The sequence below is a fragment of the Nannospalax galili genome, unplaced genomic scaffold (genome assembly GCF_000622305.1).
Source record: "Nannospalax galili isolate Female #2095 unplaced genomic scaffold, S.galili_v1.0 scaffold1210, whole genome shotgun sequence".
Lineage (NCBI taxonomy): Eukaryota > Metazoa > Chordata > Mammalia > Rodentia > Spalacidae > Nannospalax > Nannospalax galili.
The window spans coordinates 107,165-132,864 of NW_008328216.1; the positions used below are offsets into that span (position 1 = coordinate 107,165).

Here is a 25,700-nt window from a genome sequence, read left to right on the forward strand (position 1 = left end):
ATTTTTTTTGTTAATTTCTCCCCCCCCTTTTTTTTTTTTTTTTTTTTAAAGGACCTGATTTAACTTGTGCTGTGTGTGTAAATATTCTTAAGTTTGGAGTTGATGCAGTCTAAATTGATTAGATTGAATTGTGCATTAAGATTGCTCTATTGATTCCAGAGATTTCTACAGCATCATCTTTATTTTCTACAGCATCATCTTTATTTGGGGAGCAGCTGGGGAGCAACCTTTATCTCTAATGTGCATTTCCCAGGACTGTGGTCAGGCCCTGGGAAGGAACTAGATCACTCATTCAAATGTAAAGATATATATTTTTTCCCTTTCTTAATGCTGTAGGCCATGACCCCACAAGGGATAAAAATCAATCATGATCCATTTACAAATGAAATGCAGTCAAGGTTTGGGTGTGCTTTTGTTTTGTTTTAGAAGGAACCATAAAAGGCTTAGGTCTGTCCATTTACAAATTCAAGAGCAAGACCCATCCATTTTTATTAAATAAAGTGTTCTATCTTTACACAGGACTTTATGGTTTTCAAAGAGCTTTTGGAAATATTATCTCACTAAAATAAATACAATGAATTTTTAAAAAGAGGATGCTACTCTGCATTTTGGCCAGTTAAGAAGAGAACCTGGGGCTGGAGAGATGAGTCAGCAGTTAGGAACACTGGCTGTTCTTACAGAAGACCCGGGTTCGAATCCCAGCACCCACATGGCAGCTAACAACTGTCCATAACTCCAGTTCCAGGGGACCCCACGTCCTCTTCTGTCCTCCGTGGGCATTGCACGACATGGGTGCACTTACCTACATGCAGGCAATACACACATACACATAAAATAAAAAATAATAAATAAAATATTTGTTTTTTAAAAAGAAGAGGGACCTGAGGCTGGAGAGATGGCTCTGTTGGTAAAGTGCTTGTGGTATAGGCATGAACCCCCAGAACCCAGGTTTAGAAAAAACCAGTTGCGCAGCCCACAGTTGTAATTCCAGCTCTGGGGAGGCATAGACAGGAGGATTTGGCTCTCTTAACTGGCCAATCTAAATGAAGTAGAGAGCTCCAGGTTCAGTGAGGGACCCTGCCACAGGATAGAAAGTGGGAACAATTGGGGAATACAGCTGATGTCAGCCTCTGGCCTCCACACACGTGCATGCTTGCACACACACACACACACACACACACACACACACGGGTACCTACACATACAAATGAACATGTATACACAAATGAACAGACAGACACACACACAGGGGTACCTACACATACAAATGAACATGTGTACACAAATAGACACACAAACACACACATATGAAATGAAGAGTTGCTCCATGGGACAGTCAGAGCTGAAAGAAGTCCAGATCTCTGGTAGACACTCTTTGGGATTCAAAGTCTCCTTGAGTTTTTTCTTGGAATCAGGACCTATTTTTTTCTGGGGTAAAAATGGATTTGATACTTCAAATAAGTTTCCATGCACTGTATGGAATTACTACTTAAGTTGCATTTTCTAATATCTTCTTACAGTTGTCCAAATTTTGAGACTCTTCTCCTAAAAGTGCCCGTCTATGTATCTGGGGGATTGTTTGTCTCTGAGAAACTCCCAGATTCAAACTCATCTGACACTTACTGAGCACCTATGAGGTGCCAGGAATTCAGACAGGCACTCAACATTAGTGATCTTACTTATGACCACATCATTTTGGGCGAGTGTTTTTGTTATTGTTGCTGTTGTTTTATGAGACAGGGTTTTGTAAGCCCTGGTTGCTCTGGAACTCACTATGTAGACCAGGCTGGCCTCAGACTCACAGAGATCTGCCTGCTTCTTTCTCATTGGCTGGAGTCAATATATCCCAGAAAATTGAGACTCAGAGGAAGCTGGTAAAGCTCACATGTCGGCCTTTTCCATTTAGCATTGATTTTACCTTAGAACCTTTTCTGTTAGATGTTGGTTTCCTTTATAATTTCCTGAGGGCTATGAACCATCACAGAAAAAAAATCTCCCATTTTTTTTATGTTGTGAATTTTCAAGACATTACACTATCAACTTTTAGGATCATCTTTCAGTTTTGCTATGTTTTTCATAATCTATAGGTAAGTATTGCAGGTACTAGGCAGGCTCAGCCTTAGCCTGGTAAGACACAGCAGAGGCCAGTGTTTCTGCGTCCTGGGTCTCTTTCACTTCCCCACATTCGGCTTTGATATCTGAGCAGCAGTTCATCTGCTCATGTTTTAGCACTAGTTATTTAACGCGTCTTTTAGGTTTGGTCACAAAATTGAATTCTACTCTGCTCTCAGCTGGGGGTCTCACTGAAATGTGACTGCCCTGTGTCCAGGGTTGTGTTTTATGGAGGGATGAAATGTGACCAATGGTACCAATCTGAATACACACACACTGTTCTGTGACTGTTAGGGTGGCTTGCTGCTGCTTCTGATGTGGAGAGGAGGCAGAATAAGGGGTGCCAGACCCTGAATGGAAGCAATTGTTAAAGGGTCACAACATTCTTTTTATGTAATTAAAAAAAAACATTTATTTTCTTTCTAATTGTGTGTGTGTGTGTGTGTGTGTGTGTGTGTGTGTGTGTATGTGTGTGTACCTAGGTACAGTGCACTCACCAGAAGAGGGTGTCAAATCCCCTGGAGCTGGAGTTACAGGTAGTTGTGAGCCACCTGATGTTGGTACTGAGAATTGAACCCAGGTCCTCTGTAAAAGCAACAAGTGCTCTTAACCTCTGAGACATCTCTCTAGCCCTCTTTCATAATTTTTTAGTGTCATAAAAGATACATAATATACTAGTTAACACGGTAACCATTTTTGAAGAGTGGGATTCTGTGCCTCAAGGCCAGTGACACTGGACAACTGTCAGCACCACTCGGCTCCAGGACTCTTTCATCATTCCGGTCTAAGACTGTCCCCATTCATCCTCCTTCTCCCTCGGCTCCTGGCAACCACCAGTCCACTTCTATGACTCTGTTTACTATAGGTATCTCATAAAAGTTGGATTATCCAATATGTACCCAAATATGTGACTGGCTGACTTCGCCTAGTATTCCATGTGTCAGAATTTCTTTCCTTTTCAAGACAGAATAATAGTCCACTGTAGCCATATACCACATTCTGTTTGTCCACTGATCTTTGATGGTTAACCTTGTTTTGGAAGAACAAGCAGGAATGGTGGCAGAAGGAGCTGGGGAGTCAGCAGCCCCTGCCATTTAGCGCTGCCGTAGAGGCTAAGGAACTGTGTGGCTTTAGGTAAATTTCTGATACTGCCTGAACAATAGAATCTTGAGCTGTAAAATGAATGGATAGGCCAAAACTATTAGATATCTCTAAAGATATTTTCTCCTCTTTTTTAAAAAAAGTGAATCTTTATTATTTTTAATATATACTGCATTGTACATAACCCATGTGGTACAATGCCTGCAGAAAGCATTAGATCCCCTCACAATGGAGTTACAGACACTTGTGCCCTCTACGTGGATGCTGGGAATCGAACCTAACCACTGAGCCATCTCTCCAGCCCCTCTTTTCTCCTCTTAAAGCCCCTTTCTCAATTACTTTGTGTAGCTTGTCTTCAGTGCTTCCTGCAGCTTACGAGGAATTAGAGAAGTTTTTCTCGCTTCCTTTCTTAAGCTATTTAGAGAGTTGCTCTTTTGTTCCCATGTAGATGGAAGACCGCGCGCGCGCGCGCGCGCGCGTGTGTGTGTGTGTGTGTGTGTGTGTGTGTGTGAGAGAGAGAGAGAGAGAGACAGAGACAGAGAGACAGAGAGAGAAATGCCCTTTTTGTTATTACAGATCTGTGTGCCGATAAGCATTGGCCCCTAAATAATTGTTTAATTAGCAGTTATTAAGAACTTTATTACTCCTTGATGACAGTCAGAAATAATTTAAGGCAGAGTGCAGTTTTCCCCACTATTTTATTTCCTAGTTAAGCTGAGTAACGATGGAAAACCTGTTTTTGAATCAGTGTGTAAAAAGACTGGCTTTGAGCTGGAGATGGCTCGGTGGGGGAAGGGCTTGCTATAGCAGTGTGAGGGTCTGACTTTGGATCCCCAGCATCCATGTAAAAGCCAAGTGTCTGCCAGTGAGATGTGAGGCAGAGACAGGCAGCAGGGCCTCCGACTGAGGAAAGCATGGACATCGACCCCTGTCTTCCACATGCTCACACATTGGTGAGGGCACCTCTGCACGCATGTGCACACACACACACATACACATGCACACACACATGTGCGTGCACACACATGGACTAGCTTTGAAAAAAGCTAAAAATAGAACTACCATATTGAGTAGGTTATACCACCCACCTTTGGCTGTTTACCTGAAAGACTGTAAGTCCGCATTCCGCACAGACACCTGGCACTGTGCACAATTACCAAATTCCAGAGCCAGTCTAGATGTGATCAAAAGATGAATGGGTTAAAAAAACTGAAATTCTGGTCTGGAGAGATGGCTCAGCGGTTAAGAACACTGGCTGTTCTTGCAGAAGACCCAGGTTCGAGTCCCAGGACCCACATGGCAGCTAACAACTGTAACTCCAGTTCCAGGGGATCCGACAGCTTCTTCTGTCCTCCGTGGGCATTGCAGGACACGGGTGCACTTAATTACATGCAGGCCATACACACATACACATAAAAATAATAAATAAAATATTTAAAAAAACTGAAATTCTGTTGTTAGCAATAAAATGGATGGAGCTTGACATCATCCCCTTAAATCAAATAAGCCAGATTCATGAAAATAAATGGCATATTTTTGTTATATTTATGGGTCTTAGAATTCTATTTTTTTTTTTTTTTTGAGACAGGGTTTCACTGTGTATCTCTAGCTGGTCTGGATCTTGCTATGTAGACCAGGCTGACCTTGATCTCACAGAGATATGCTTGCTTCTGCCTCCTGAGTGCTGGAATGAAAGGCATGTGCCACCTTACCAGGCATTCTTAGAATTCTTTATAGATACCTAAAACATATATATCTGTTATGCCTATAAACCTTGACCCCTAAATCATTATCAATATTAAGATATTCATCACTCCTTGATGGCATACACACATATGATTATATATAATATCATTATGTATGGTTTGTATGATTATTTATAACATATATATGGTTTGCATGTGTGATTATAACATCATATATGCATGGTTAGTATGTGTGATTATTTATAATATATAATATATCACATATATATGTACGGTATGAAAGCACAAGCAGACTTTGGAAGGAAGGAGACTGAGGGGAAATGGGGAGGGAGAGACTTAGAGGAGGAAGCAGGAGGGGGTGGTATACTGGAAAGCAATTGTCTTTATGAAACCACACACACACACACACACACACACACACACGACTGGCTTTGGGAAATGTCATTTTCTACAGTGTGTAATCAGAAGTCAGATTCCCAGGAAGAATAGATGCTCCGTTGTTCCTCTGTGTGAGTCTTTCTTGGGCTGGTTTACCCTGGCATCCGGTTCCATGACTCTCTCACACTGATTACAATTTGTTAACTTCAGGTAGGAGACTGAGAGCTCTTGGAAACCTGTATTTTGCTTCGTGCCTGAATTGCCTTCTGTTTAGGCAGGGTTAATAAAACCAGCATCGAAACCAAGGAAAACACTACCAGTCTAAGAGGGGGAGCCCTAGACTTCATGAATTAAAGTGTGTGATGCTGGCCAAGCAAATCAAGCCCACCCATGGCAGACAGGTCTCTACCCTGTTTTCTAGGCCCACTTGTTCAGCCCTGTCTTTGCCTAGCAGATTCAGTTTCCCCTGGTTGAACAGCTGGGCTCCTTACAGTGCAGGCAAGCCTGCTTCTCCCCTGCATCTTTGAGGTGCCTAAATGTTTTGCTCTGCAGCTGAGCAGGGAGTAGAACTTTGCAGGCCTCTCTGGGGGCCGTGACTGTAGGGACCTTTGAAGACTAAGTGGGCGAGCCCAGGCGCAATCAGATGCTGGGTCCCAGCGTCTTTGTGTTTCTGTTGAAAAAGTTCTTCCTGGGAACATAGGTGGCTACTCCCTGTCCCTCCACCCTGCCTTTCCTGAACTTCTCAAAGGAGGCAGGGGTGTGACTCATGGTTCTTGGGCTTGTTAGCCCCTTGTCTCTGGCTCTACCTACTCCCTCCAGCCCCCCATAGCTTTGTGTACAGGTTGTCCTTCAGTCTCAGGCTTGGACAAGCAGAATCAAGTTTGGGGGGTTTGTTTGAATGAAGGTTTTAAGGATTTGAGTATTAGAGTAATTCTGTGTTCTTAGCCCTCAGTATCCATAAGGGATTGGTTCCAGGACGGTTTTGGATGCCAAAGTCCTTGGATGTTCAAGTCCCACATATAAGTGGTCATACTTGCATATAACCTGCCATAGACTTTAAATTACATCTGTCATGGGGCTGGAGAGATAGCTCTACAGCTAAGAGCTGGCGCACTGGCTGCTCTTGCAGAGGACATGGGTTCGATTCTCAGAACCCACGTAGTGGCTAATAACCAGTTCCAGGAGAATTTGATGCCTTCTTCTGACCCCTGTGGGCATTGCACAACATGGGTACACGTATATACATGTGGATAAAACACTCATATACATAAAATAAAAAATAAAATATTAAAAATTACATCTATCTACATCTCTATACAGATATATTAGGTATATAGACATAGATATTACAGGGTCTTAGGTTACCCAGGCTGGTTTTTAAGTTGTTAAACAACTGAAGACAACCTTGAACTCCTGATCCTACTTCCCAAGTGTGGGATTACAGGCATGCACTCCCACACCCAATTTATGTGCTGCTGAGGTTGGAAATGAGGGTCTCAGCATGGGAAACAATCACTCTACCAACTCAGCTACATCTTCAGTCCTTTTGTTTGCCCCTCCCCCTATTTTCATGGGCATGTTTACATGTGTGTGGGCATAAAGTATGTGTGCATGTGCATGTGGAAGCCCTGGGCTGATATCAGGAATCTTCCTTGATAGCTCTTCTACCTTATTCTTTTGAGGCATGGTCTCTCAGCCAAACTCAAAGCTCACTGTAAGGCAAGTCTTGCTAGGCAGCCTACTCTGAGGATTCCATGTCCCCACCTCCTAGGGCAGGAGTTCCAGGGGGCTATTATGCCCACCCAGTATTTACATGGGTTCTGGGGATCTTGCTTACATAGCAAATGCTCTAACTGCTGAGCCATTTCCTCAGCCCTTGTTTGGCTTTTTGTGACAAGAGTCTCACATTGTAGCCCAGGTTGGCCAGGAACTGACTTTGTAGCCCAGGCTAACCTTGAACTCATAGTAATACCTATGACTCAGTCTCTCCAGTGCTGGGATTACAGCTGTGAGCCACCACTCTTGATTTTCTCAAACATTTTCTATCTGGGGCTTAGTAGATTCTGTGGATGCAGAAACCACAGATCAACTGTACCTGCTTTGTGGGGGTGTTATAGGGATGTTGTGGAATGCTGTCCTCTGATCACAACAGCCATTACTATCAGAAGCAGCTGTAACAACTCACAAGAGACCTTCAAGATGGAGCCTGTGATAGTCCTTCATAGAAGGAAGGGTAAGAGGGGTCATTAGACCCTCACTTGAGATCTCAGTCACTCCCTCCTGTGCCCCCTTCCACCTGGATGTAATTCTGCTCAAGCTGTCCATGGTTGGGAGGTGCTCAAGTATATATAGGACATTAACTCAAAGGGCTCTGTCTATGCAGCTATGAGGAAGTGGTTGTCCATGCCAAAGTGAGACTTTATGGTGATGCTCCTGTAAGCAACCCTGAGCCCGTGCTCTGTAATAAGCCTAATAAACTCATTGGTTCCCCAAGTTGGACTTTGGTGGAATCAGACTTTGGGCTGTTATTGATGTCCTACCTGAGAGAGCAGGTATTTGTCCATGCTTCCTCAGAAAAAGTTCAGACAAGAGAGTTCAGACCTGCCCTCTTTGTATAATTTTTTTTTTAAAGAAGAACCAAGTTAAATGCCAGCTGTGTCCCTGATTCACAGAAATAACACAAGGGAGACAATTGTGGTGGGCAGGTGCTGTGTCTGGTGGGTCTGGTCAATGTATGTTGGGAAAGTCCCTTACATTGTAAGAATACCTCAATGTCACTTATGTGTTGTGTGGCCGTTTTCACTTAGCTAGGACTGGCAAACATCTAGTGTGTAGCATGCTATTGTTTGTTTTTGAGGCAGTCTCCTGTAGCCCAGGTTGGCCTCCAATTCCCTATGTAGCCAGGGATGACCTTGAACTTTTGCAGTCATATATTACCACATCCTGTTTATGCATTGCTGGGTATAGAAACTAGGACCTAGTGCATGCTAGGCAGGTACTCTACCAATTGAGCTGTATTCCCAACCAACTGGGGGTTCAGGACCCTGCAGCTTGATGCTGCTGTGCTCCAAGCTGGGGGTGGGTCAGGGGCAGCTCTGGGGTCCTTCAGTGAAGCTGCTCACAACCTTCAGGGCTCTGCTCTGCATTGTAAGGGAGGTCATGAGCACAGGCACAGTGACTTTATGTCACTGCATTCTTGGGGTGTTGCCTCTTGCATCCCTGGCTGTGTCACTGCTCTCAAGTCTTCCGTGATAGTCAGTGAAAGTTCTGGCAGGGGCAGGCATGGATTGAAGAGCCAGATGCTCTGTCCTGCTTTTCCTGAGGCCCAGAAAGAACAGACTTGCACAAGGTATAGCCAGTGTGGAAAAATCTGCACTGTGGGTCTTTTCCATACTCTTGGCACACCTTTACTGTCCTTAGGTGTCTGGGTTACTGGTGGCATCAGGTCTAGAGTCCAAGATTTCCTGTGACTGGAACACAAGGCCTTTTCAAGCAGGGCTGGATGGTTGAAGCCCAACCAATTAGAGGCTGAAAGGACAGGTCCATGGGGAGGCAGATTGCAGAGTTCAGGGCGTTGGTGGCAGAAGGACCATGCCTCCCCTGTACATTTTCACCTGGACTCCAGTCTAGCATGAGCCCACTGCCAGGCAACATGTCACTGTCAAGTACAATCAGGTACATCCTAGGCTTGTGATGGGACACTTAGGCTAATCAACTCATATTTGTGTTGAGCCATATTTGTGATTAAAAGTGTGTCATTTATCTTTATCTGCATGGTCACCTGGAGAGAGGAACTGAAGAGGTGCCTGGAGACTATGGAATCTCTACCATCCTAGGAATCTGAGACTTCCTAGAATAGAGTGACCAGTCTACCTCCACCTCCGAGTGTGTGTGGTGAGGGTAAGCTGGGGTGACAGAGGAACACACAGCATCCCATTGTACATTGTGGGTGTTTATGACAGAGCCACAGAAGTTTCTGAGAGGTCAGAAGGTGGCCTGTCCTCTAACGGGGAACTTTGGGTGGTAGGATCCAGACAGGCCTCCACATTGGTTCTCACTCTACAGAAGACGTCTTGACCTGATGGCTCCAAAATGTGTAAGAAATGCTGATGCCTGCTTCCCATGTGTCCCAGGCCTTTGGCTCTGGGGTGGGGCAGAGCTTGGAGAGTACAGTCTCAGAACAGTGCCTCTTGCTAGCTGAGGTTGAACTGCCAATGTTGGCTTCCCCCTGTAGGCCCTTAGCCTGGGTCAGCATGGGGCTATCTCAGGAATTTTGGCCCCTAAGGTAGGGAACACCAGCACAGTGTGGAAGGAGGTTGATAAGGGCACAGTGAAGTTCTGTGTGCTGTTTTTAGAGCCCCAGTCCCAGTCAGAGACCTAGAGACTGTTTTAAAAGATACAACTTCTGCACAGAATTGCCATTTGTGTCAAATTTATGAGGCTGAATTTTGTCAAGCAAAATTGTTTCATTGGGCTCTTTAAGTCTTTATGTGTTGCATGTTTTTAAAGAGTTACAGTTTCAGGGACTGGAAAGATAGCTCAGTCCTAAAGTGCTTGGCCTACAAGCAGGAAGACCTGAGCTCCATCCCCAGCATTCAAGTAAATAACCAGGCATGGTGATATATGCTTGTAATCTCAGATCTGTGCCAGCCAGCCTCACCTAATCAGTGAGCTCCAGGGTCAGTGAGAGACTCTCTCTTATAAAACAAGGCCAGGGGCCTGAAGAGATGGCTCAGTAGTTAGAGCATTGGCTACTCTTGCAGAAGACCTGGATTTTGTTCCCAGCATCCACATGTGGTTAACAACCATCCCTAAGTCCAGTTCCAGGGAATCAGATGCCCTCTTTTGGCCTCTGTGGGCATTGCACACAGATAGTGCACTTACATATTCATAGACAAAACACTTATACACATAAAGCAAAAAAAAAGGAACCAAGGTGGACGGGGAGACTGAGGAATGACACCTGTTGTCTGTAGTGTGACTACCCTTGCCCAGAACTTCCAGGTTTAATATGTAGCTACTGTGCTTTTCCATGCAGGGCTTATATTTACTTTGTATCTTGTATTCTGCAGTTTGATACAGGATTTATTTCTTTGCACATACCCTTCCCCCAGCCTTGGTTGCAGGATTTTGCCTTGTTGTCTGTGAGGCTGCTTGTCAGCTGGGGGTTCTCCTTATAACAGGACACAGCGGGAGCCAGCACAGAGAGGAGTAACTCAATTGACATTCTGTTGTAATTTAGCAGTCGATTAATGACCACTTACTGGAAAATGTTACTTGGATCTGTGGTGAGTGTTGTTAGAAACTGAATTACTCCATCTATTTCCCTAGGGCCCTTTTCCCCCTCCTCCTAGAGTACACACTTTGAGCTACAGGAAGTGGCAGCAAGTTGCAATCACAGTTTCATTGTTCCTCTATATTATTTATTTTGTGTTTCCAAAATAATTACATTACCTTTAATGGTACTAGAGATTTGCCAAGAGCCGGAGGGTTTTTGTAGGGTCACTAGGTTCCTTACTCCCCAGCTCCAGCATGAAAGTTTCCTGCAATGTTATTGCCACATTGTAAGAATTTGGGTCACCTGGAATCTCTCTACCTCCTTGTCTTTACTCCTGAGATGACTTAAATAACCCATCTTCTGGTTTTGTGAAATCACTCACTTTGCAAAACCTTTGTTAGACCCCAGAAGTGGAAGAATGTGAGTTTAGTAATTGTGTGACCCTGGGTGGCTCACTTTACCTCTCTGAGCCTCAGTATTCTTACCTATTGATGAGTGGGGAGGTGGGTTACCAGGAACAGGGGAATCAATCAAATGATAGGAAGGGAGGGAGGCAAGTCACACAAAGCCCTGGAGATACTAAGTACCATCAAGTCACCTCCCTTTCTTCCTGGACAACTTAAAAGTAAAACAGCAACAACAGCTCATCCCTTTTGCCAGCAGTTGGGGGACCTGTGGAAGACAGCAGCAAGGGAGCTTACTTATCACTTAGTGTATGTGCATGTGAGTGTAATTGTGTTTATGTGTGTGAGTGTGTACATGTGTGTGCACGTGTGTGCTCTTGTATGTGGAGGCCAGAGGTTGACTTTGGATGCCATCTACCTTGTTTTTTGAGACAGAGTCTCTCATTGGCTTGGAGCTCACCAATTAGGTAGGAAGGATCCTTTTTATTTATTTACTTATTTTTACTTTATGTGTATGAGGGTTTTGCCTGCTTGTATGTATATGTACTCGTGCATGTAATACCCATGAGGGCCAGAAGAGGGCATTGGATCCCCTGGAACTGGAGTTAAAGACAGTTGTTAGCCACCACATGGGTTCTGGGAACCAAACTTGGTTCCTCTGCAAGCAGCCAGTTCTCTTAACTGCTAAGCCATCTCTCCTGCCCCAGCAAAGTTCTTCTTATATCTACCCCCACCCCCATCCCTGCCAGTGCTGGGATTGCAAGCATGTACCACCATGCCCGTCTTTTTAAGAAACACGGATTCTAGAGACTGTACATAGGTTCTCATGCTTGTATGGCCAGCACTGTATTAACTGAGTCATCATCCCATCCCCACCATCAGTTTTCTTTTGGTTCATAGAGCTTCCTGTTCAGCCTTCCACATGAGGCAGATGAGGTTCAAGCACACCAGCAGGCCATGAGAGTGTGAGCACATGCTGGGGCCAGTCTGGTGCATCTCCTCTTTCTTAGCCCACAGGTGGATGGTTTGCTTTTGGTTTCCTGGGAGAGGGCTGTTGGCCTGCAGCCATACAGCGTGGCTTTCTGGGAGGGTTGGTCCCTTTCCAGGGGACTCCACACAGAAATGTCCACAGTAGTCCATCTGTGGATCCTGTTTTCAGTTCCTTGGGCCCTCTAGGGATCTCGGTCCTTTCTGAAGTCCATGGAATAATTGCCCCCAGTTTCCAGTTAGTTACTGTGGCTGCCACTCCTCTTTTCTCCCTGCATGAATGGAGGAAATCTTCTGAGACACTTGGCAGCCTGGCTATGGTTTTGCAGCCTGGATTTTTGAGGTCTGATAGATTCTGGGGAACCTTCCTTTTATGCCTCGGGCTGGATGGCATCCCTGTGCCCAGCCCACAGAGTCATGGGGGAAGTGGTCAGCTCCACACGCGCCTGGCACACACTGACATGGCTGTGGTCTGCTTCTTTTTCCATCCTCTCCCTCCAGAGTATAAGAAGAAATACGGGGAAGAGCATGGCTCCTGCCAGGCCGGGATAGCAGGCTTCTTCACCGAGGTGGGTGCAGCCATGTGGCACTTGTTTTCCTCTTCCCTTCTTGGTGTTCGTGTCTTTCTTTTTGTGGTTGGGGTAACACCTGGACATGAGACTTTCTGGTGGTTCAGGCACTCCAGCCACGAGTGAGTGGATTTTGGTCCTCCCTTTGGGGTAGTTGATGCAGGGCACCAACTGACCAGGGACCACTGGGTGGAGGGGGCTGGGCTGGTTACCTGGAGCGTACTATAGAAGTCAGTCTGAGATCCCTGGGAGGAACTGATAGCATTTTAAAGATATGTCAGGCACCTGAGTGCCACCTTACACCCTCCCCTCCTCCTTCACAGAGAGACTATTTTATACACAATGTAGGGCTCTTCATTTCTTGAATTCTGAAGGTTCCTTCTCTTCAGAATGTGTCTAATTGGTAGCAACAAGATCAATTTTGACTGCTAGGACATTTTTAGGCACTTTCTTTTCTTTTGTAAATGGACATTTAATATTTATTTATTTATTTATTTATTTATTTATTTATTTATTTATTTATTTATTTATGTGTGTGTGCATGCACATGTGTGGAGACCAGAGGACAACTCATGGAAGTTGGTTCTCTCCTACCCCAAAGGTTCCTGGGATCAAACGCAGGTCATCAGGCTTGGCAGAAAGCACCCTTACCCACTGAGCCATCCTGGTCCCCAGGGACTTTTTTTCTTATGTGAGTCTCATCATCTTTAAGCTTCTGCAAACATTTTTATGACTGTCAGCCATGTGTAGAGTTCCACACTTGGCTCTGATGCAGAACTGCCATCTACATACATGTTCAGACCAAAGATCAAAAGCACTTTCCACTCCGAGCTCATCTGAAAATCTATTTTACCTCCAGAATGCATCCCGTGTGACCGCTTTTCTGTATGACCACTTCACCTGGTGATGGCTGTCATGCTTCTAGAAAAGCTGCCCACACCAACTGGAGACATGCTGGACCTCAATTGCCTCCCCTTAAAATATGTTTAATGGTCAAATATACATAATATAAAATTCTCCCCTTTAACCATTTTAAAGATCAGGGGCTTTTAGTGAATTCACAGTGTCATCTAACTGCCACTGTTGTCTGCTTTGCTTTGCTCCGGGCTGGGTCTTTTCTTGAGGGGTGCAATGTGTTTTCTGCCCAGTAGTCTGACGGAATTTCTGATCCCACAGCTTCCTATTAATGGAAGGCCAAGGCCTGAACACCTCATCTCAGGCCCAGGCCTGTCTCTGAGGACTCCTGTCTCTTTTTCTCGTGGAGGAGGACACATGGTATTGAGGATGAAAGACAATATTCTCTGGTTCAGTACTTCCTAAAGAATATCACCCCCAAATCAGGCATGAATTGCCTCACCTTGATTTAGAGACTGATGTTTAATTCACAGAAAACAGCTGGCAATATAATATTCTAGTCTAGAGCACAGAGGAAAGGTAGATAGAGGTTTTATTATTATTTACTCTCAAGCTAGTAAATGCTAGGTGCTTAGCTTCTGTCCAGGCCTTCAGTAACTTTTTCTGTTCACTCCAGCATCCTTTCATGACTGTCTACACCAAATGCTGAAACCACATGGCCCAGGATCTCTGGGAATGTGGCCCAACACAAAATGGTAAACTTATTTGAAATATTATGATTTTTTTTTTTTTTTGCAATTTAAAATTTTTATCTGTGCAGTTTTTGAGCATGAACTTTGTAGATGTCAAAAGGTTGGACCCTCCTGGTCTTCCCAGAGTTTCACGCAGGGTCCCGTGATGAGCTCTATCGTGTGCCTTAGCTGTTGAAGTTAAAATGAAAATGGTTCTTCTCTTACCTCTCCTATCATCAGCTCCCACAAGTCCCACCCCTTGTAGCCTCATAACCCCTCACGGAGACACACTTTCTGCGTCCTTGGCCACCACATGCCAGCTGCAGTTGTCTTGCTCCCTCCCCACTGCAGAGCTCCTGTTACCTGGCTGCCAGCCTGCCTCCCAATGGGATTGCATTAGAACCATCTTCTACAAACAACAAAAGCATCATGGCTCTCCTTGCTCAGAGCCGCTCGGTGTCTTCTCATCCCACGTGGATAAAATCTAAACGCCACCCCTCCCACACCTCCCTGGCCATCTTTCCTTTCTACCTTGTCTCTTTTCCAGTCTTCTCCAGCACACTGCCTCCAGCCACAGCTGTGGCTGCTGATGGACATGCCACATTCTCACGGTAGCACTACAGTGGAGCACCACACAGGGCTGTGTGCACAAGAGCTCGTAACACACAATGGGGTCCAAAGATATTCAAACACTGAATTTTGGTACACTATGGCCAATTTTATTCCAAAACTCTTTACTGTTTGACTAGCCACCCACACCCTGCTACTTCTGTCCCAATATTCTCTCACAATGTTTTAAATTTTTGCTATTTATAAAAAAGAAATCTTATTCTGCTTTTTTTAATTAAAATTTTTTTATTCATTATTTTTATTTTATGTGTATGTGTGTATTCCCTGTGTGTAGGTAAGCGCACCTGTGTCGTACAATGCCTGTGGAGGACAGAAGAGGCTGTCGGATCCCTGGAACTGGGGTTAGGACAGTTGTTAGTGGCCATGTGGATGGTGGGATTCGAACCTGGGTCTTCTGCAAGAAAAAGCAGTGTTCTTAACTGCTGAGCCATCTCTCCAGCCCCTTGTTCTGCTTTTAACATCCCATTACTGTTGTAGTTTAATATGTTTTTCAAAAACTTGCAATTTGTATTTATTTTTCTAGAAACTATTGAATATTCTGGTTTTGTTGCTGGCTTAACAATTTGTATGCCAGGTGTGGTGGTGCATGCCTTTAATCCCAGGACAGCTGGGGCTACAGGGAGACCCTATCTCAAAAAGACCAAAAAAAAAAAAAAAAAAAAACCAATTTGTAGAAACTTGTTATGTTTTTTCAACACTAATTTTTTTTAAGTGTTTTACTTTGCAATTTTTTTTTAGTCTTTTTGAGTCAGGGTCTCGCTGTATCCCCCAGCTGGCCAGGAACTTGCTAGGTAGACCAGGCTGACCTTGAACTCACAGAGATCCACCTGCCTCTGCCTCCCAAGTGCTAGGATTAAAGGCATGTGCCATCATTGCTGGCACAAAATTTTTTTAATTGGTTTTTTCCTTGTATTTCAACGTGTTTCTGGTATATCTATTATTTTGACTTGAAACATTCATATTTGGTCAAATAAATCTGTTGATGTTTTTCTTTCTAGATTCTAGCTCTCCTTAAGTCTGTGAAAATATTTACTTATATTTTCTTCTAGTATTTTCATAGCTTTAAAATTGTTTTTTATTTATCTTTTTAGTTTTTATTTATGTGTATGTGTATATGTGTCTACCTGAGTTTATGTGCTCCACCTGTAAATGCCCATGGTGGCGGGAAGAGGGCATCTGATCTCTGGAGTTGGAGTTACAGGCAGTTGGAAGCCACCTATTGTGGGTACTGTGAACTGAACCCAGGTCATCCGCAAGAGGAGTAAGAGCTCTTAACAATTGAGTCATCACTCCAGCTCCATCTTTTTTTTAAAGGGTTATGCCTGCTCCTTCTGTAATTGATTTCATATGAACTAAAAGATAGAACTGAACTACATTGTTTATTAATACATAGTTGCTAAGTAGCTTATTTATTTATCTATTTATTTATGTGTATGAGTGTTATGCCTGCATGTGTGTAAGTGTACCTATGTCATGCAGTGCTCATGGAGGACAGAAGAGGGTGTCAGATCCTCTAAAACTGGAGTTACAGACAGTTGTTAGTTGCCATGCAGGTGCTGGGATTCAAACCCAGGGCTTCTGCAAGAACAGCCAGTGCTCTTAATTGCTGAACCACCTCTCCAGCCCCCACTAAATAGTTTTTAGAGTATTTTTTCCTGTCCTGTCACTGTCTTGTTTGCCAACCTCTCTCCATCTCAGTGAACATGCAGATGATGTATTGTCTATGGCCATTGATCCTACCGTGGGCTGGGGAAGTATGTCTGCATCCAGCAGGCAATGGGAACCACTGCACCTTCGTAAGCAGATGACCACTGTGGTGGCAGGGCTGTGAGAAAGGCAATCTGAGCCAGACATGGCCAGGACGTAGAATGAGGAGTGGTCAGAGGCAGGCCAGGAAGGGGGCCATGTGTGGTTCAGCCAAGCAGTAGGGCTGGCTTGAGTAATGCTTGAGGAAAAAAACTGACTGGAGAAGTCACACCAGGAAGTGCCAGTGTCTTGTGGTCAGAGCTTTGTGGGGTGGAGGGAGGAAACTTTGATCTAGGTTTCTGAACAATGTTTGTACTTTTGGTAGAACACTGGAGAAAGAACCCCAGGGAGGGGGATGGCATGTGTGTGCATTCATGAATGGAAAGTGCTAGGGTACTCAAAGAGCTGTTTCTAGAATATTCTTGAACATAGAGAATGCCCACAGCCAGAACTAGGAATTTAGAATTGGCCCTTGCTAGAAACTCTAAGGGCTTGAGTGTGCTCAGCACGGGACTATGGGAAGATCTTTCCTTTTGGAGGGTAGAGAAGAGTATTGATTCATGGCAGAAATCAGAACTCATTGAAATTTTGGTGGAGAACTGAGGGAGACCAAGGATTCTGGCAGAGGAAGGTATTTTTGTGGCCTTACCAACTAATAAATCAGGGAATATGGGGTATTGGAACTAGATGGAAGGAGGGCTTGGAAAGGGATGCGGAGAGGGCAGAGGCAGGTAGGAGAGGCCCAGGTGGCTGTTCAAGCTCAGAGTGACTGGAAGGATAACAAGACAGGGGACCCAGGGCCTGAGAGAACCACGGTCCCTTGGCATTGCCTGCTGGGCTCTGCAGACAAATGGGGACAGAGTGCTCATTGCACAGGAAAGGGTAGGCAGCTTTGAGTAGAAGGAAGCCACACAACCCTCCAACCCCAGCTTCTGTCTCCTGGCCTGTCTGGGCCTCAGCCTCAGCTCTGGTTCCCAGGCTTCTTTCCCTTTAAACAGGAGGTCTTTGAACCCACTGCCTCCCTCATTTCTGGAACTTCAGCTGTCTGCAGCTGAACAGGAAATGTGGCTGAAAGGCTAGGCAGGCACTGTTTCCCTCCTCCGCCCTTCTGCTGACCTCCATACTCAGACTTGCCTATGCTATGAGCTGTAGGTTGCTGGATGTGGCCATGTTGGGCCAGAGCATTCCCACCAGAGATCCTTGCTTGACCTGCAGGCCGGTGGCCCTGAGGTCATCAAAGCGCCCTGACTTATAGAGGCTGCGTGTCCTTGAGGAAAAAGCACAAAGTTCCTGGCAACTTTAGGTATTTTTGTAGACTAGAATAACAGATTACTTCTAAATTGCAAGAGAAGATGTGCAATGGAGACACTGAGTGAATGTTTCCTCAGCTCAGATTTAATTGCAGCTCCTGTGCGGTGGGCAGACAAAGCCCAAAGCTCCTTTCAGCCACATTCAGATGGCCTGCATCTCTAGTCAGTGCATCTTGGGAAAAAGCTCACACTGTTTATGAGGGATTAGATTTAGGTAGCCATGGCTTTTGCTTATGTACATTTATGTGCAACACTAATACTGGCTGTTCCATGGATAGAGAGGATTAACATCAGTCACATTTCACTGACACTCATGAACAACATCAAAAAGGACCCAGTCATCATCCACAGAGAGTGGAACAAGCCAAATACAAGAGGTTCCAGGAAGATGCTGTCTACCTTGAACTCAGTCAACCATGAGGTTTGACTCAGTTTACTAGTTTGGAATGGGAGATAGTAAAGTGTGTGAATGACTAAGAGATGAGGGAAAGAAGGCAAGAAGTTTGTCTTCAAGGTTTAAAATTATTATTTATTATTATTGTTACTATTATTATTGTGTGTACATGTGTGCACATGCATGTGCACATGTGTGAACTCACCTGTAGAGGCCAGAAGTCAACTTCATGTGCTGTTTCTCAGGAGCCATTTACCGTGTTTTTTGAGGCAGAGTCTCTCACTGAGCCTGGAGCTTGCTGGTTAGGCTAGGCTAGCTAACCAGTGAACCCCAGGGCTCCACTTGTCTCAGCCTCCCCAAATGGAATTATAGGTGTGTGCCACCATGCCTGGATTTTTACATGGGTCCTGGGGATTGAACTCAGGTCATCATGCTTGTGTGGCAAATGCTTTACCAACTGAGCCATTCCCCAAGCCCCTTTCTCAAGGATTCTAAGGAATGAGATTACTTTGTCTTATCTGCTTTGTATCACTTGAGATTGAGGCTTGGAAATCATAAATATCCAGTTCTCAGTCTTTATTCTGGATTAATCTACACCATCAGAAACCAGCATGCTTCACTCAGCTGAAGAGCCTTTGCAGTCTTGTGCTGACGCTCAGAGCTTTGGCTTAGAACAAGCTGCAGGTGGAGAGAGTTCTGTGTTGTGTACACAACTGGTCCTGAGGGAATCACTCATGTTCTTCTGTGCCCTTTGTGTTTGGGCATTGTTTCCAAATTCCTTCCAAACTCAAGGGCAGGTGAAAAGTCTCTCTCATGAACTCATGATTTTTCCAACACCCTTTGAGAACTACCACAGCTCCTGACACCAAACAGGTTACTGTGAGGAAAGTGCTAGGCTAACCTAGGTTAGCTCTGAGCTTGCCAGGTAGCCAAGGCTGGCCTTGAGCTCTAGATCCTCTAGCCTCCAACTCTCAGCTTTTGGGATGACAGGCGTGAGCCACTATTCCAGGTTTGATATTCCTGTCTTCTCTTGGGCACTGTTCCCTGGAGTCATGTGGTTTAGGACATATCAGGTGTTCACCACTTTTTTTGTTTGATCTTAGTATGAAGCTGAAGCCTTCCATGCAGGCTCATTGGTGGATAGAACCAGGACTTTGTTAATTGCTCATTCTCTCTCCCCTCACTAGTCTCATCTTTAGTCCTGAGAATCCTGGCTGTATGTTAGACTCCACATTTTCCAGGCACCTGGTGCTGTATGCGTTGCCACACTGAAATCATAGCAAGGCATTTAAAACACAACCGTCCATTCTCCTTTACAGTCACTGTGGCTCTCAATACACCTCCTAATTCTCTGTTCTGTTTTTATCTTTCCCTTTGGATGTGTCTTCATAGGAACTGGTGATAATGGGAGCCCCAGGCTCATTTTATTGGGCTGGGACAGTCAAGGTGCTGAACCTCACGGACAACACGTATTTTAAACTGAATGATGAAGCGATCATGAACAGGCGGTATACCTACCTGGGTGAGTAGCTCAGGGAGATGATAAAACTCAGAATCATGAGTGATTACTCTTGGATTATTGCTTTATTAATACTGTCTTTACATCCATTATTCTGTTTAGTTACACTTCAGCTAGAGTTCTTTAACATCCTGCTGTGTGTACATGAATGGCAAAGAGGAGAGCAAAGGCAGAAACTGAATCAAAGTTGGCTGATTTAATTAAGATCTGATGGTTGAGCCTCCAGGGAAGCAGCTGTTTCATCGCCTTGTTTTAACAAATCATTCATGTTCAGATGGTCAGATACAAAATGAACGAACTGGGGTCCCGATTTTCCCTAGAGATCATTTTGGCTGTGGTCACAAGTAGGAACAGTAAGAATCAGGAATCTCCACGACAGCTGGCAGCTTAGTGCTGAGGTTTACTCAAAGGCTCAGAACAATTCTTGTATTTTCTCAATCCTTTTAATCTTCTTGAAAGAAGATAGGCATAATTTAATATAGCAACCATCAGGCAAAAATTATACTGGGTTGAGCACAGTGGCACAGGTCCTCAGTCCTTGCTATTTGAGAAGCTACAACCTCAGTAGGAAATGTATAGAACCAAGGACATTTGAGGCTAGCCTAGGCTACATAGAGAGATCCCGCTTCAAAGAAAAGGGGAGGGGGAGGAAGGAAGAAAGGAGGGAGAAGGAACGAGGATGCTGAGAGAAGGCCATGTTCACTTAAGAACAGAGATAAGCCAGGCATGGCAAGCCCACACCTATGATCCCAGCACTCTGGAAGTGGAGGTAAGAGGATTATGAATTTGATTCCAGCCTGGGCCACCCAGCAAGACCCTGTGTCAAAAACTAAAACCAAACCAAAACACAGAGATAGGCTGTCTTTGCTTGTGTAAGTAACAGTAACAATTATCTTTTTATCAGTTCAGGCTGTAAGTGGACTGAAAATGAAGCTAAAATTAGAAAGCCTTAATAATGACAAAATACCTGTCTTTCCTGCTTAGTGTATGTTAATTAAGCCAAGGGAAACTTGAAGCCCCCTTTCTGCATAGAGAGTCCCTGGAAATTTCTTACAAGGTGGGTGTAGGGAGCTGGTACTTGTCTTTCCCTACTCTGATTGTTTGCTTACTAGCAGACGCAGCAAGTACTTTACTAAGGTTTGGGGTGTCCACTCATTTGGGGTCTAGCTTATTCATTGAGCATTTATTCAGTGCCAGACGTAATATACGACTTCTTATAATTCCTGAAACAACTTTATAAGGCAGATGTTATTTATTATTATTATTAATTATTATTATTCGTGTTTCAAAGAAGTTACATAACTTGTCAAAGTCATGTGTCTTATAGGTAGCAAAGTCAGTTATAAACCCAGGGTCAAAATCCTGACCCCCATCATGTGTGCTGCAGAGACAGCACCTGTCACTGGTCTCTCACTAAGCAATGAGCACCCTGAGGGTGGGGATTTTGCCTCCCATTCCCAGGGCTTGGTATATATATATATAGTATATAGAAGAGATGCAAACATAAGTCAGAGATTTAAGAGAAGGCAGAAGGGATTGGTTGGTAACTTTGGGGCTGAGGACAGGTCCTGAGAACTTTGGGACCCATGGTTTCTCTCTGGGTCCAGATCAGAGGCCCTTATCTGTTGCAGGGATTAGCCTGCAACAGTTGAGGGTAGGTGTCACCCATGATGCTCTGGGGCAATGTGAACCAGTAGGCTGAGAGAGGTCGACCTCACAGAGAACAGAACTTAGCCATACTAAAGTGATTATGGCTGGTGTGTGTCTCACAAAACTCAGCTCATAATCACATCAGGATTTGAAGGGGCTGTGAAGTCTTAGGGGGATATATAGATAGCAACCTATACATCTTATGACCAGAGGAGTGAGTTCAGCCTGCCAGCAAGGTAGAAAGCAAGATAGGCTAAGCTCAGATGATTTTTTCCCCATTGTTTCTAGATTCCTCCTATATTGAGATTTTGTGACTGACCATCTTTCCATCCATCCATCATCCCTTTCTTTCACCTTCTCTTAAAAAGAATATGATGGGGGCTAGAGAGATGGCTCAGCAGTTAAGAACACTGACTGTTCTTGCAAAAGACCCAGGTTCAAATCCCAGCACCCACATGGCAGCTAACAGCTGTCTGTAATTCCAGTTCCAGGGGACCCAACAGCCTCTTCTGTCTTCCGTGGGCATTGCACGACACGGGTGCACTTACCTACATGCAGGCAATACACACACACACATAAAATAACATAAATAAATAAATAATTTTTAAAAAAAAAAAGAATATGGGGGCTGGAGAGATGACTCAGTGGTTAAGAGCACTGGATGCTCATGTAGAGGACCTGGGTTCAGTTCCCAGCACTTACATGATGACTAACAACCATCTATAACTCCAGCTCCAGAGGATCTGATGCCCTCTTGTAGCCTCTGTGTGCATTGCATGACACAGGTACACTTATATACATATAGGTAAAACACTCATATGCATAAAATAAAAATAAAATTAAATTTGAAAAAGGACATGACCTAGTGGCTAACTACAGGGTCTCTGCAGTCACAGAGAGTGGGTATGAATCTTGCTTTGTGATCTTGGGTGTGATGCTTCACCATGTTTTCCCTATACACAAAATTAAAAAAACTGGATATTGAATTTCTTGCGTATGCCAAGCAAGTGCTCTGCCACTGAGCTGTACTGCTAGCCCTATGTTCATTTTCTTGATCTAGATGGGACTCCATGTGTACAGATATGTGGACTTACTCATTAAGTCGTATACTTCAGTGTGTGTACTGTGTCACATGAGAATATTTTCCAAAGTAAAAAAAAAATATTTATCACATCTCCTATTCCAAAGAAGGCAGTCAGAAAGCACTCTCCTGCTCTAGTGTCCCTGTAAACATGCATTTTTATGAGACAAGCCATTTATCTCCCAGAAGGGTTTATAACCCAAGAATAACTCGACAATAGCTCTCCAGTTAGGGTGCCTAATTGCAAACCTTTCTTCTGAGGTATATTTGTTCTTTTCTGACCACCTTGTTCAACCACGTCCTTGTTTTCTATTCATCCCATTCAGGCTATGCAGTGACTGCTGGCCACTTCTCTCACCCATCTACCACTGATGTGGTAGGAGGTGCTCCACAGGATGAAGGCATTGGAAAGGTGAGGAGGAAAGCCTGAGGTGTGACATGACATCACACCAGGCAGAGGAGGGGAGCATGCTGCACCTGTTATGGGGGAGTGCCAGCTTGGTTTGACCCTAACATTCTCCTGGAGGGGTGATGGGTAAATGGTGGAGTGATAGGCAACTGTATTAGTTGCTTTTTACTGCTGTGGTAAAATACCATGACCAAAAGCAACTTATGGAAGAAAGTGTTTATTTTGGCTTATAGTTCCAGAGGGACAGTCCATAATGGTGGAGGATGCATGGCAATAGGCAGGAAGCTGGCTGATCACATTTCATGACACAGGAAACAGGAACCAGAGAGAGAGAGAGAGAGAGAGAGAGACTAGAAGGGTAAGGGGGGCTATAAATGCCCAAGGTCTGCTACCAGTGATACACTTCCTCCAACAAGGTTGCATCTCTTAAAAGTCCCATAACCTCCTCCAAACAGTACCACCAACAGGGGACTAAGTGTTCAAATAACAAGCTACTGGGGACATTCTTCATTAAAATTGCCACAAGAACCCTTTGACTCTCTCCTTCTAGCCACTTTGGAGAGTTCATCTTGAAAGCTTAGAGGGTGAACATTACTCCCTGAGTACTCTTCTGAGGATTTTTGCAGCTGACTCAGTATGACTTTTGAAGACCCTTGACATCATGGCACCCTCCAGAGGAATGACAAGTACTGTCCAAGTTCAAGTGCCTCCTGTTCCCAAATCCTTCTCATGGAATCAGATCTCACCCTCAGTGTCTTTAGAGTTTTTTTTTTTTTTGGTCTTTTTGAGACAGGGTCTCCCTGTAGCCCCAGCTGTCCTGGAACTCACTATGTAGACCAGGCTGGCCTTGAACTCACAGAGATCCGCCTGCCTCTGCCTCCCGAGTGCTGGGATTCAAGGCATGCGCCACCATGCCCGGCATAGAGCTTTTTAATGCCTGATTTTCATTTGTTTTCCCAATGTTTTAGAAAAAAAAAAAAAAAACAACATTGGTTTCTCAGGACTGATGACTGTAACCAAATGATTGACAAGAAGCAATTTAAGGAAAAAAAGATTTATCATGGCTTAGAGTTTGAGGGGCATACAGTCTAACATGATTGGGAAAGCATTATAGTTAGAGCTGGAGGCTAGCTGATCACATTGCATCTGTACTCAGGAAGCAGAGTGTAAACAGGAAGTGGGGACAGGCTATAATACCTCAAGGCCCACCCCCTGTGACCTACTTCCTTCAGCACATCTCCACCTCTTAAAGGTTCCACAGCCTTCCATAAGCAGTGACACCAGCTGGGAACCAAGTGTTCAAAAACATGAGCTTGTGAAGAACATTTCACATTCAAACCACAATGCCAGGAAAAACTGAACAATGGTGTGAATTGGTGTGAAGTTTGGACCCACAACCTCAAGGGTGGACTGATGTTCATATCTAGCCATATCTCCCATGATTCAGAGAAGTGGGATCTGAATTCTGGGCTGAGAACATAGTTAATAGGAGCCTTCAGCCAGGAAGTCAAGATGGTCAGGAGCTAAGGAGCTGTCCAGCTGGCTGGGCTTGCCCAAGATGTGTTCATAAAGCCATTTCTGTTGCTCGTCCTGGGCAGCAGTCAGCAGCCATTGCTTATGTTTCTGGAGTGTCACTTTTATGGAGAGAGGACTTTTGAAAATGAAACCAGATGAGTCAGGGCTCTGAGCCATAGGGTGGGGGTGGGGGGATTGTGTAGATGAACTCTGATAACTTCAGGAAAGAACTGGCTCTGAGTCATACAGCCCTGATGACGCCTTCTGAGGAGGAAGCAGTGTCCCCAGACTTCTCCACCATGACCTTTAGGATTTGGGCACTCATTCCTGGTGTCAGGATACCAAAGTTTTCATACTGACATGGCTGTTCCTTTTCCAGGGAAGGGCCCCTTACCTTCTTACCTTTGTTTTCATGAGATTATCTTTGCATAAGATGTAATCTGAGGGACTGAAGAGATGATTCAGTGGTGATCTGCACTTGCAGAGGACCCAAGTTCCATTTCCAGCAACCATGTGACAGCTCACAACCATCTTTATAATTCCAGCTCAGGGGAATCTGACACTCTCTTCTGGCCTCCACAGGCACCTGCACACACATGGTACACACACACACACACACACACACACACACACACACACACACACAAGAACCTCCATGATGCGGTACATTTAGAAAGTCCGACATTAATGAAATTCATAGTGCTAAAGACTGAAAATATCTGTTTGCTCATTTCCCAAGCTAAACCCGTGTTTATCCACACAGATTCCACAGCTCTAAATATTATATGGACTCATTTGAGGGAAGTTCTTTGCAGTATCTACCTCTGTCCCTTTTGTCTTAGGTTGTGATAGCTGCTAAATCTCTAACTCATAGCATTGAAGGAGCTAGTTTAAAGAAGAAAGCACTTTTTCCCCCGAGAGTTAAATTGTATACTAGTAATTGGGAAGTCCTTCGGGGTCTTACCATGTATGACTTCCACAAACTGTGGTTCAGGAGCTGTGGTGGTTGTTTCCATCACAGGATTAAAGGACACTTTCATAGCAGAGTTGGTGAGAGTTGCTAACTTCTTCATCATCATTAACTAACACATGTGCATCTGCCACGAGACACCAGAAAGATGCTGATAGATATCTTTGGTCATTGCCTCCATCCTAACTAGTTCTTTTTTTCTTCATTCCATAGGTTTATATTTTTAGAGCTGACCGAAGATCAGGTACCTTAATAAAGATTTTTCAGGCATCAGGTAAAAAGGTGAGGTTCTTGGTGTGGTTCATTTGGGAGTCAGTTCCCTTTAGCAAATCAATCCAGAGGCCTTAGTTGTGCC

The 25,700-nt window shown here is 44.4% G+C and overlaps 1 protein-coding gene across 1 annotated transcript in view; it reads left to right on the plus strand.

Annotated features, from left to right (window-relative positions):
* Itga9 (integrin subunit alpha 9) overlaps positions 1 to 25,700 on the plus strand; it is a 365,552-nt gene that overhangs the window by 40,179 nt on the left and 299,673 nt on the right. Inside the window, exons 5-8 of the mRNA XM_008855995.3 lie at positions 12,468 to 12,535; positions 19,594 to 19,723; positions 22,778 to 22,863; positions 25,559 to 25,627. Coding sequence (XP_008854217.1) covers positions 12,468 to 12,535; positions 19,594 to 19,723; positions 22,778 to 22,863; positions 25,559 to 25,627 — 353 coding nt within the window. The remainder of the gene's footprint in view (positions 1 to 12,467; positions 12,536 to 19,593; positions 19,724 to 22,777; positions 22,864 to 25,558; positions 25,628 to 25,700) is intronic.